The sequence below is a fragment of the Macrobrachium rosenbergii genome, chromosome 13 (assembly GCF_040412425.1).
Source record: "Macrobrachium rosenbergii isolate ZJJX-2024 chromosome 13, ASM4041242v1, whole genome shotgun sequence".
NCBI lineage: Eukaryota > Metazoa > Arthropoda > Malacostraca > Decapoda > Palaemonidae > Macrobrachium > Macrobrachium rosenbergii.
In genome coordinates, this window is record NC_089753.1 from 29,497,339 (window position 1) to 29,510,945 (window position 13,607).

At 39.4% G+C, this 13,607-nt stretch overlaps 1 protein-coding gene across 1 annotated transcript in view; it reads right to left on the bottom strand.

Moving 5' to 3' along the window:
* The window catches only part of LOC136844747 (uncharacterized), a 137,878-nt gene that overhangs the window by 41,247 nt on the left and 83,024 nt on the right, over nt 1-13,607 (bottom strand). Inside the window, exon 3 of the mRNA XM_067113982.1 lies at nt 13,094-13,307. Within this exon, the coding sequence (XP_066970083.1) occupies nt 13,094-13,307 (214 nt within the window). The remainder of the gene's footprint in view (nt 1-13,093; nt 13,308-13,607) is intronic.

A 13,607-nucleotide genomic window follows, 5' to 3' on the forward strand; every position in this document is an offset into this window, starting at 1 on the left:
AACTTAGCACTGAACCTGGCAATTATGATTGTTAGTTGGGTGTGATTGTGACTGGCTTTTAACAAATTTTACCTTTGTGATGGATATATACATGTATGTATGTATATACATGCACACACATATATGTATATGTATGTATATACATATATATACGTATATACATATATACACATATATATGTATGCTTGTATGTATAAACATATCTAGTCTTGGGTTATGGATTATGGTTTTTTTGACAGTAGATAATTAGTGAACTATTTCCAACGACAAAGTAGCAAGCGTTGTCTTGAATTTTAATTGATTTTATATTCGTCTGATATATACAGACATTACAACGTAAAATTTCGTTTGTGTCCGTTCAGTTGATTCATGAAATTGCTGAAAATGTTATGTAAAATGAAAATAATTCATTGTCACTGACATAAAAATGTGTATTTAAATTTTCTCATGAAATTGAAATAAGTTGGAATGAAGCAAAATTAAGAACGAGATAAATGATTAAGCTCCCAGAACTATAAATTACAATCTTCATTGCTGGCATCAGTAATGGATAGCGACCATGAGCCCATATTTAGTTCCTTCGGGTTTCGTCGTTTGTGAGTTGGTCCCCTTCGGGTTAAATATGACTCTGGCCCGGAGGATTAAATTGAAGTTTATTGCATGCTTTCCGAGTGGAGTTTATGCCGTTTTAGCTCGCAGGTCATCTGAAACATTATAATTGTTGAATCGGGGGTGAGTGCCGTCAGTGCACCTCATGGGGTGCACTGTAGGCATTACTAGAGGTTCTTTGCAGCGTCCCTTCGGCCCGTATATAGCTGCTGCAACCCCTTTCACTCCTTTTACTGTACCTCCATTCATATCTTTTTAACATCTTGCTGTCTCATAGTGCAACTGCGAGGTTCTCCTCCTGTTAACCTTTCAAACCTTTTACTCCCAGTTTCCTCTCCAGCGCTGAATGACCTCATAGGTCCCAGTGCTTGGCCTTTGGCCTAAACTCTGTGATCATTATAATTTTATATAGAAACACATTATCTATCTATCTCTGTATATGCAAACAGACAGACATATATACCCATTACTTTATATTGTGTATATATATATACCTATATATATACACACACACCCATTTTATATATATATATATATATATATATATATATATATATATATATATATATATATATATATATATATATATATATATATATATATATATATATATATATATATATATATATATATATATGTGAACTTTCGTCACATACATCAGGACATTTATTGTATTCACAGATATTAAGCCACAAATTTCGTTTAACATCCAATCCACATTTTACTTAGTGAATTGGAGTAAATAAATAAATAAAAAGAAAACTGTAGCAATGGGATTTTAATCTTGATGGGTATTCCTTTGCCCGCCACCGGTACCTTCCCACACAAACACCCATGTCTAGATCCCACTGGCAGATAAGGGTGAGGTCCTCCAAAGACGCGGATTGGGGGAGGAGGAGGAGGTTCATGTGTATAGGTGGGGTACTGAGGGGTGGAGGTAGTGGGTGGTGAGTCTGAATACCATTCAGCAGTTGAGGGCGGCCGCATTCATGTGGTGGGCGTCTTATCTAAAGTCGCCTTAGCGGGCGTTGGAAGAACAATCTGGTTAGACCCTTTTGTCGGAGGCTGTGATTGAATTACGGGATCATCTCGCGGGCTGATCTTTCACCCGGGAGGTGATGCTTATTCTTCTTCTTCTTCTTCTTCTTTCAGGGGATACATTGGCGTGCATTGCTCAGCTGTTTTTAGCGAGACGCGTCATTAATGGTTTCTATATTGTTCTCTGCCCCGTAGAGCGGTTAGTGTCGTCATTGCACCTCATGCGGTGCACTGTAGGCATTACTTAAGGTTCTTTGCAGCGTCCCTTCGACCCCTGTATAGCTGCAACCCCTTTCACTCCTATTACTGTACTTCCTTTCATATTCTCTTTCTTCCATCTGACTTCCCACTCTCTCCTAACAATTGGTTCATAGTGCAGCTGCGAGGTTTTCCTCCTGTTACACCTTTCAAACCTTCTACTGTCAGTCTCCATTTCAACGCTGAATGACCTCATAGGTCGCAGTGCTTGGCCTTTGGCTAAAGTTCTATATTCAGTTCAATATTCTATAGCAGTGTTTTGTTTTAATGTTTGTACTCTTGAGGTTCGTTTTAATGGAGAAAATATGAGCTTTCAAGTTTGTAACCTTCATCTTCATTGTTACAGGAATTTGTTTTAACTTGTTTAACTCGGAAGTAAGCGGAGACTAATTTTGAAATTGTTTTAATCATCAAAATAAAGTCCAATACTGAATGATGTGGTATAATGTCATCGGGAACTTTATAAAGAGTCGGTTTAGCTTCGAAAGTACGCAGACTTTTTTTTCCTTTTAAGTTTTTATTCAATAAAATATTAACAAAAGATTACCACCAATCTCGAACTACATACATTTACTTTTAGAATACATTGCTCTCAATATTAAAAAAATTCTTTGTGGAATTAAGACAAGCAATGACTGACTAAGAAAGTGAAGTTCAGTATAAGACAACTGATGGTTAATCGCATTTGTCATTTTTGTGTAATTATTGACAAAAAATAACGGGTTATTTGTCTTTTCAAAACAACGTAACTGCACCTATTTTGTAAAAGCGGTTGGTGATATTCTATGCGCTAAAATATCGTTTCTTTTTTAGTTTTTTGTAAAAGAAAACTATTGTGCCGGCTTTGTCTGTCCGTCCGCACTTATTCTGTCCGCCCCCAGATCTTAAAAATGACTGAGGCTAGAGGGCTGCAAATTGTTATGTTGTTCATCCACCCTTCAGTCATCAAACATACCAAATTGCAGCCCTCTAGCCTCAGTAGTTTTTTTTTTTTATTTAAGGTTAAATTTAGCTGTAATCGTGCTTTTGGCAATGATACAGGATAGGCCACCACCGGGACGTGGTTAAAGTTTCATTGGCCGCGGCTCATACAGCATTATACCGATACCACCGAAAGATAGATCTATTTTCTATGGCCTTGATTATGCGCTGTAGTGGCTGTACAGAAAACTCGATGGCGCCGAAATAACTTCGGCGCATTTTTCACTTTTTTTTTTTTAGGAGGGAAATTTTCACCGTTATCTAGGACAGGATCCAATAGCTGATGGTCACCTCATTATTCGAGGCTACGGAGCCATGGAGAGATAGCAGCGGGGTGTTATGGGTAACGCTGGATGGAGCGTCTTTTTCAGGGGAAATTACCATTAGGAGGCGACATCTTCAGATGGGCCCATGGCGGTATTATCTCAGATGACTCGGTTATTGTGATAAGGGAAGTTTTAAAAAATCTCTCTCTCTCTCTCTCTCTCTCTCTCTCTCTCTCTCTCTCTCTCTCTCTCTCTCTCTCTCTCTCTCATTGGCCTTGTAGCTCGTGTGATAAAGCTAACTCACGAGTACTTTCGACTCTTGAACGGGAGGATAAGGGACAGATATAAGACCTAAAGATCTTGGAGAAATGGCTGTACTCCCAAAAATCCAGTCTGCTTGCTATTCAAGTAATGGATCAAATTCCATAGTTGTGATGACTTTTGAGGCTTGCAGGAAGGTTGATCTTACAAGTTTCATTCATTTTGCCTCCTTTTTTCCGCAGATTGAAGTAACTTACAACCACACGAATACGAATGAGACCCTATTTTCGGTGCTGAATATGACATTTGATTGAGTGGTAATTTGATTTAAGTAGCCCTCAAATCTCCCAATTCCCCTTCCTTCCCCATTTTTAGTTTTCTCTAAAAGAAAACTATTGTGCCGACTTTGTCTGTCCGTCCGCACTTTATTCTGTCCGCACTTTTTCTGTCCGCTGTCAGATCTTAAAACCTACTGAAGCCACAGGGCTGCAAATTGGGATGTTGGTCACCCACCCACCAGTCATCAAACATACCAAATTGCAGCCCTCTAGCCTCAGTAGTTTTTATTTTATTTAAGGTTAAATTTAGCCATAATCGTGCTTCTGGAAACGATATAGGATACGATACTCCACCACCGGGCCGTGGTTAAAGTGTCATGGGCCGCGGCTCATACAGCATTACACCGAGACCACCGAAAGATAGATCTATTTTCGGTGGCCTTGATTATACGCTGCACAGAAAACTCTATTGCGCCGAAGAAACTAAGGCGCATATTTTACGCAAGGAATACAGACAGGTTATGATAATCACACCCAAAGTATAACTAATTCTCCATGCCTGTAGGATACGCTCGTAGGATACGCTCGCCAGGAACCTGCATTGCATTGGGCATGGATGCCGCATCTTCTCTCGTCTTATCCTTAGACAGATTTCACGCCCGTCCTTTTCTTGTATGGGACAGACGTTTGTGGAAGTAATGGTTTCCTTTCTTCCTTTCTGGTAAATGTTATTCCCCCTCTAATCTCTCTCTCTCTCTCTCTCTCTCTCTCTCTCTCTCTCTCTCTCTCTCTCTCTCTCTCTCTCTCTCTCTCGTTACAACCGAGGGTTCCGGGGTTCGATGCCTTGTGCTGGGACGTGAAAATATGGTATGTGCCTCAGTTGATCTTGGAATTGAACCGTACTCGTTGTCAGTCGAATGATGTGGATTGCAACTGGAAAATAAGGAATTGTAAATAATAAATATTCTACCATATAAAACCCGAGTGTCTTCTCTAGACGAGGTATATAATTCGTATTTCCGCGAGGTAAGTCAATCATCAGATACATATTCCTTTCGTGTATACTTTCTCTCTCTCTCTCTCTCTCTCTCTCTCTCTCTCTCTCTCTCTCTCTCTCTCTCTCTGTGAGGTCATGTCTATTTAATCATTTGCATAATTTCGCCTTGCCTGTCGTACATACATCGCGGCAAATTGAAACTGGGGGCCTTTCCCCGTGGAAGAACCGCGTCCAGGTAGATGCTATCTTTATAAGGTGTTAGTTGCTATGTTCGCCTCTCGGGCAATTTGCCCTCTCCTGCGTTATTTGCGCCCATTGGGTGTTGCATTGCGAACCCGTTATATTTTGGGGGGTGGGCAAATCTGGTATTATAATCAGGACCATAGATCTTGCAGTGTAACGTGAGCGTGATGGAATTGCATTGCGCCCTTACCATTTTTGCAGCGAGGTTTCAATTTAAAACCCCTGAAATGGTTTTAGTTGCTCTTCAATTTTGACTTGTTTAATACGCTGTGTGAAGTTTCTCTAAGTCAGTGCTTCTTAAGCAGGGGTGTTCGCCCCCTAGGGAGTGCGAAGCGGGTTCCTAAGGGGTGCGAGGATGCCTATGAATAATTAAAGCAAAATATATTTTTATATACGCATGTTATTTTTTCTGCCGAAAAAAAAAATAATAATTATTATTATTATTATTATTATTATTATTATTATTATTATTATTATTATTATTATTATTATTATTATTATTGCCTGTTGTGTGTTGACGTGTATCATTATACCCTCAACTCGATGTGCCCTTATGCCCTTACTATGCATTTGAACACAAAATATTAACGATAGATTCCATTCTCGTAGCCATGCATTTACTTACAGTGGGTCATGGCTATTCACTACAGGGGCGCCTGCTTGTCAGCGACGCTTGCTCGCACGCATGCCTCTAGCACGAGTCCTCGCCATGATCTTAATTAACTCCAAGGGGAAGGAGACACACACACACACACACACACACACACACACACACACACACACACACACACACACCGGGTGCTGAAAGTTGAAGCTGTTTGCTTGTGTCCTTCAAGTGGTCGAAGAGACCTGTGTGTTGAAAATGTTCGAGGGGGCTGTCAAAGAGACTCTCTCTCTCTCTCTCTCTCTCTCTCTCTCTCTCTCTCTCTCTCTCTCTCTCTCTCACACAGGCAGGCAGACTTGTCAAATCCAAATGCTGAATGATAGCATGAATAATACCCAGGCAGACGCCTTTTAGTGGCAATCCTATGTAGCCGCCGCATTTTAGGGTGTCTCATTGATTCTGTTTGTTTCTTTCACTTGATGTAACCTGGGTGAAGTGATGTGCTTATTGAATAAACAGTAAAGAGAGAGAGAGAGAGAGAGAGAGAGAGAGTAAATCGTGCAATGTATTTATGTGCGACTTTCATCAGTTTTTGAATTTGCAGTTTGCCTGTGAATAATTCCTTTTTTATGCATATTGTAAATCATGCAATTACAGTTCATTGTATTTTTTCTGAGCCCTGAGGGTATGTTATATTATTCAATAAGTATTATCAAATTATCATGATCATTCATAATCAAGAAAAGTCTTCATTCTTAAATTATTAAATATTTGCTGTTCAGTGAATCTTGCTATATTTGATACTTAAAGTCTGTAAACATATATTGTCTCCACTGCAACGGCAAGAGAAAAAGAATAAGAAAAGTTTGAGAGCTTAACTCCCAAAGCAGTGTAATTTAGGTAAGGGCGCCGCGCCTCAGAAGAAAATAAAAAAATATTCTTTATATATATCATGAATTAAACTATCCTTGGCAAGGACGGTAAGCAAAAAAAAAAAAAAAAAAAAAGCATTCAGACAGCCTTCGTCATTCCTTATTTATTTTATCGAGCAAATCCAAGGAACCTACTTTAAGCTATAATAATGCAATAGCTATGTATGGATTGATTACCATGTATAGAAGTAAAATAGAATCACTGGCCAGGGAAGATATAAGCCAGTGAGATGATAATACGGTAACTAATATACTGTAAAGAATATAGTATATAGGGGATTACTTGAGTTTAAATAGAAAATGCACTCCTGTGTACAATCAAGGAAAAATAGTCTCTCTCTCTCTCTCTCTCTCTCTCTCTCTCTCTCTCTCTCTCTCTCTCTCTCTCTCTCTCATATGCATTATGCTTACTACGTGATGGGCATGTAAGCAAGATATAAGATACATGCCAATGAAATAACAATACGGTAACTAATAATTTGTAAAGATATAGTGTACAGGGGGTTACTTGAATATAAATGGACAAAGCACTCTTTTGTACAGTCAAGGAAAAATTCTCTCTCTCTCTCTCTCTCTCTCTCACATTATGCTGACTGCGTGATGGGCATGTAAGCAAGATATGCCCTCCCGGGATGGGCACTGAAGCCCTAGAAATCAAAAACATGATAACAGTCGGCGTTGGTGGTTGACACAGTGAAAAATGTTACATGGCATTACCGCCCTTGTTCATATTTCGTCCAGTGCTGGTTGAGAAGTATTGCAGGAGCCTTCCCCAGGAGCCTTCCCCAAGCACGTGGGCGTCTTTTGGGGGTGGGGAGGGGAGTTTTGGGTGGGTGGGTGGGTGGTGGGCTGCGTGGATCTGACATCACTCTGTGCCTTCAAGTATAATGACATCATACTGGGAGTGTTTTGAAAATTTTCTTGGGTATTTCTGTTTAGTTTTCTGTAAAATAAAACTATTGAGATTGGTTTGTCTGTCCGCCCTCAGATCTTAAAAACTACTGAGGCTAGAGGGCTGCAAATTGGTATGTTGATCATCCACCCTCCAGTCATCAGACATACCAAATTGCAGCTCTGTAGCCGCAGTAGTTTTTATTTTATTTAAGGGTAAAGTTAGATGGGATCGTGCGTCTGGCACCCAACAACTGAGGCCACCACCAGGCTGAAAGCTTCATACAGCATTATACGCTGTACAGAAAACTGATTGCGCCGAAGAAACTTCGGAGCGTTATTTACTGTTTTTTTTTTTTTTTTTTTTTTAATGGTTGGTTAAGTGCTGACACGAACTATGTGAGTTTTGATTTTCATAACAATGGCGCTAATATTGCTCGATCACGAAGTGCAGCCAAACCTATTTGAAGTCTTAACCCTCACAGCGAAAAAGGATTGAGATATTTTTCTATCAGATACATGCAAGTCTTTTATACATTTTAAAGCTTTACCTTTCCTGGCGAGATGGCTTTAATTCAATTACGAAAAATCATCATTCGTCAGGAAATTAGACCCTAGGGGGCTAGTGCCGTTAGTGCACCTCATGCGATGCACTGTAGGCATTACTTAAGGTTCTTTGCGGCGTGCCTTCGGCAAGATGAAACCCTTTCGTTCCATTTACTGTACCTCCTTTCATTTCTCTTTCTTCCATCTTACTTTTATAACAAGTGATTCATAGTGCAACTGCTCTGAGGTTTTCCTCCTGTTACACCTTTCTAACCTTTTATCGTCAGCGCTGAATGACCTCATAGGTCCCAGTGGTTGGCCTTTGGCGTAAATTCTGTATTCAATTCAATTCAAAATTTTTAAAGCTTTTTCTTTTTTGGCCAGAAGGCTTTAATTAAATCATGAAAATCATCATTCTTCAGACAGGTAGCCTGGCGAGACGTCTTGCAAGATGAATGCCAGAATTTTCTTTTATTATTTTATAAATACTGATATATTGCCAACGCATGAAGTTCCAAGGGAGATATTTTTGAAGATTAAATGATTTATTCTTTGATCGTGAGTGCTTTTTGTACTGCTCATAATTCTCTAATTTTTAGGAGTGACTGTGTATCAAAATGGTATTTCTGTTATGGTATAATGTGTGATTTGCCAGCAGAAGAATTTTCTCATATATATATATATATATATATATATATATATATATATATATATATATATATATATATATATATATATATATTTATACATATACATTATATATATAAATACAGTATGTATGTATGTGTATATATACTCTCTCTCTCTATATATGTATATATAGTGTATGTACGCCATCTTAGATTAATTTGAATTTGTAATTTTGAATTGCTTGAAGATACTAATTTAGGGTTTAATTTTTGGTTAAAATAGAAATTTGACGTTTTTCATAAAACAACCAAAGGGTAACAGAAATATACCCCATGAATGGGCAAAACTGTCCTTGACCCTACCCGCCTAAAAGGCCAGAGGTGAGACAGCTGGTACTAGTTCATAGAATTCCACTTTTCAACGGTGCAGACTTTTGTAAAACTTTTATAGCTTTGCTGGAGTGAACGAGAACAGTTTCATTGTAAAATTCAATCAATCAATCAATCAGTCAGTCATTTCCTGTGGCACCCATGAGGATGCATAGGGCCTCGATGAACTCACGCCACCAAATTCTGTCCTGGGCTAACTCCTCAAGATCTCCTCAAAACTCGTCTCCTGCTTCAGGCCTCATTGTCCTCAACCGCGTATTCCTGTGGCCTACCTCGACCTCTTCTACAAAGGGCATCCCTCAACCCGGTCTATCTCGTACTATTCCCTGTCTTTTATACACATTGTAAAATTATTATCATAAAAATGCGTTTTGTCTCTCCTCTTCCGGGGCCATGACTGGCAATTTTTCGAAATACAGGTCAGGTTTCTACACAGCGGGGAATGTTCTTATATGCATAAAAATACTCCTTCCTCTCTCTCTCTCTCTCTCTCTCTCTCTCTCTCTCTCTCTCTCTCTCTCTCTCTCTCCCAAGGGCCATTTTTGAGTAAAGCGACGACGCGAGTGCATTCCAGGTCAGAAATAAAATCGGCATCCAGATTTTGAACAATGAAGAAAAATCGCTGGCGCTCTCAGTCAAGAGTTTTCCATTTTCGAGCAATGTCACTGGGAAATGTTACAAAGCTGTGCGCTCTAGGTCAGCTTTAAGGGCTGCAGAGTTGGTCGAGATTCAGAGGTATCCTACTTGGGAGAGAGAGAGAGAGAGAGAGAGAGAGAGAGAGAGAGAGAGAGAGAGAGAGAGAGAGAGAGAGAGAGAGAGAGAAATAAATTGTTCGCATTCAAACGACCAGTGATCTCATGGACCGGAATAGAGATGAACTTTGTGGCTCTCCCGGACCACGTTCCATAATATTCCGTCTGTCTTGCCGTGAAAATCGGACGAGGGGGAAAAAAGAATTGGTCTGTATTTGGCGGTGGGCGTGAAGGCCACCGCTTTTAAAGATTCGTTCAGACAGGTGCTTGTGTTTTTTGTTGCTTGCCAGGGTTGCTAGGGAAAGAAATCGCGTGCCTGCTGTGCAAAAGGTATGTTTGGGTGGGTGCTTGTTTTGTTTTTGCAACTTCTGGTAACCTTTGTATAAATGCGTATTTATATAGTTGTTTTGTACATTTAAACATACTGTTTTCTAATTAGTATTATGTGTGACGTCTATGCTTTTACTGCTTTATATATATATATATATATATATATATATATATATATATATATATATATATATATATATATATATATATATATATATATATATATATATATATTTGCACGTGTGACTTTTTAGTTTCATAAAGATTAAGCCACAAATATCATTTAATTCCCAATTCACTACACCTTGGGAATAACTCACACCCAAGGGGAGTTATGATTGGAAAGTGCAATTTCTTTTGCAGGATTCGAACCGCTGCCTGGTTTAGAAACTACAGACAGTGACTTTGACCACCTGACTACCGAGATTAATATATATTATATATATATATATATATATATATATATATATATATATATATATATATGTGTGTGTGTGTGTGTAGAAGTATTTATGTACACACACACACACAATACACGGAGAGAGAGAGAGAGAGAGAGAGAGAGAGAGAGAGAGAGAGAGAGAGAGAGAGAGAGAGAGAGAAAACCTGACATAACATATGACTATACACACACACACACACACATATATATATATATATATATATATATATATATATATATATATATATGTATATATATGTATGTATATATATATATATATATATATATATATATATATATATATATATATATATATATATATATATAATATATATATTATAATTTGTGGGTGGGTGTAATGACAAGTGTGTAGCCGTATGTTATGTCAGGTCTCTCTCTCTCTCTCTCTCCGTGTATTGTGTGCTTATGTGTATGTATGTATGTACAGTATGTGAATACTTCTACCCGACCTGGGCACCGAGTGGGTTCTACAGAGGCATTCCCCGGATCGAAGTGTCGAAAAGGCAGAAATTCGAGTCGATTCTCCGCTTCTTCCCTTTCTTACCTCAGCGTGTTTGCCTTTCCCTCGTCTGCCAGTCCCATTTTTCATGTTTACTCAAGAGTTTCCCCATGCCACACAGGTATCCTTCACGGGTGGGCAGGATGTTGTCGGTATTTTCGATGTCATTTATTTTTTCTGTGTCATAAGATTTTATAACAGCTTGGTATCGGTATGCACAGTACTTATATTCTTATGTCGTCTCTGCTCAGAAACCTGATATTTTAAATGATTTTTTTTTTTTTGCAACCTTTGGATTTAGATCACTAGCTAGGATTAGGTTTCTTGATGTTCCTACAGAAACTTCACATTTTAGAGGAACACCTTTCCAAATTTAGACCCAAAATTCATGCAGTGATTTTGTGCAAGGTACATTTTCACATTCTTTTGAAGGTGGTATTTCTAAGGTATCAGTGCGGTGTGATTTTCGGTATTTAAAAATGTGTTGGCTTTACCCTACAAAAATTGTATAACTGTTATGTGTTTGGCGAGGAGGAGGGCCGGGGGGGGGGGTTGGTTTGGGGTGACCAGTGGCTTCAATATCTTGTGTTATAAACGTGATGTCACAGTTGCCACATTCGTCAATCCCGTTTTGTAATTCATTTTGATGCTGTAAATCAGACTTAGATAATCAAGAAATTTAGTTACAGCCAGACACATTTTGAAGTCTGAATGAAACAGGGTCTGTGGACTATATTAGTAACACTGCTGACGTCAGATAATTGAATATAAACAGCATTCCTGCATTGTTACAGCCGGAATATCTCAGTATTCATCCTCATAAAATATAAAATTTCAAGGGAATGATAATTCTTTTCAGTCTCTCTCTCTCTCTCTCTCTCTCTCTCTCTCTCTCTCTCTCTCTCTCTCTCTCTCTCTCTCTCTCTCTCTCTCTGTCAGATGACCATCTTTTTTAGTATTTGGTCACCAATGAGACCTGTTCCTTAAAAAGAGTGTGGCTCCAGAATAATAAAAGAAACATATTATTACTCAGTCTCTAGACCCCTGAAGTAAGGAAATCTCGAAAAATTGCCAGAATTAGATTATCATAATTAAGAAGCGCAGACTTTGTAGTTCCAGCAGCAAACACGTCCCAAATCCGGCTTAGCCTTGCCATCACTCTCAATGCTATATCTGGAAATAGGGCACAGGACATGCCTGGGCACGAGGGACCAAACGTGGGATGGGCAAGAAGCACATACTCAAATATCCAAAAGCAGTAAAGGACCTAAGAAGAAGTCTGAGTGCGAGAGAGTTGCCTTTGTCAATACTTGGGAATATGTGTTGAGAGGGAAGAAGAAGAAAAAAAAAGTAAAAAATGCGCCGAAGAGTTTTCTGTCCGGTGGTGGCCTCAGCCATGGCCCCTAAAACTCTTAGCCGCGGCCCATGAAACCCAAACACGGTCCGGTGGTGGCCTATGTTGATGGTACCTATAGCGCTGCCAGAAGTACGATTCTGGCTAACTTTAACCTTAAATCAAATAAAAACTACTGAGGCTGGCGGGCTGTAATTTGGTATGTTTGATGATTGGAAGGGTGATGATCAACATACCAATTTGCAGCCCTCTAGCCTCAGTCGTTTTTAAGATCTCAGGGCGGACGAACAGACAAAACCGGCACAATATTACTCTTATAGAAAACCAAAATCCTTTTCGATGATGGGTTATCAGCGTAGACGACGATTTATATCTTCATTCTTTGATGGAAGAAAGATTTCCCCTCAGCATAAATATTGTCTGTCCAGATAAATAGTGTGGTGGACATTTATGGAAAAATCCAAAAGACCTGACTGACTAAAAGATATGATTTCCAGCAACAGGATTTCTGTCCTCCTTTATGGAAAAATTATGCGCACAGATCTTTTATCTTTATTCCTTCATAGATTCTCGGCTGTAGAAGAGATGAGGGTCACTTGTCCATGTACCGTGATTAAATTTACAACCACCTGTGTCACAGTCCTCTTGATATAGCCAGTTAAATGGTCCCTAGACGATGAGAAAGAAGACATCACGAAGCGTTGGAAAGTGCTCGCCAATACCGGCTAAGGCAGAAGAGGCTCTTGTTCATTTACCAATTTTTTTCCTGTACCTGAAACTGGCAAGTGCTCATTGCAAATTTGCTCTTCTCCACTCGAAGCTGCAACACCCTGCAGTGTCCATAGGATGGAGGAGGAGGAGGAGGAGGAGGAGGAGGAGGAGGAGGAGGAGGAGGAGGAGGAGGAGGAGGAGGAGGAGGAGGTGGTGGTGGTGGTGAGCGGCACACGCCACTCAATAGAGGGACGTGGTGGGGGGTAGGGGAAATTCTTGGTTTGTGGAAGATGAGTCTCGCCTTTTACTGCGGCGCTCGCGTGTCAGGCGGTTCCCGAATATTTGTCGAAGTGAGTTGTCCTTTTTTCATTCTGAGAACGTCTTGGAGAGGTCTCAAGTCAGCTTACACTTTATTTTTAACTCGCTATTTGATGACATATTCAGACTGCGGGCAGAATTATTATGAATTGGGTCGAGCGCAGATCTGTGAGGGATTTGAAGTATGCAGATGCGGTTACATCCCTTAGTTAACATTTGCATAAGCAAACTCGACAAGACTTTAATAGCTCTCTCTC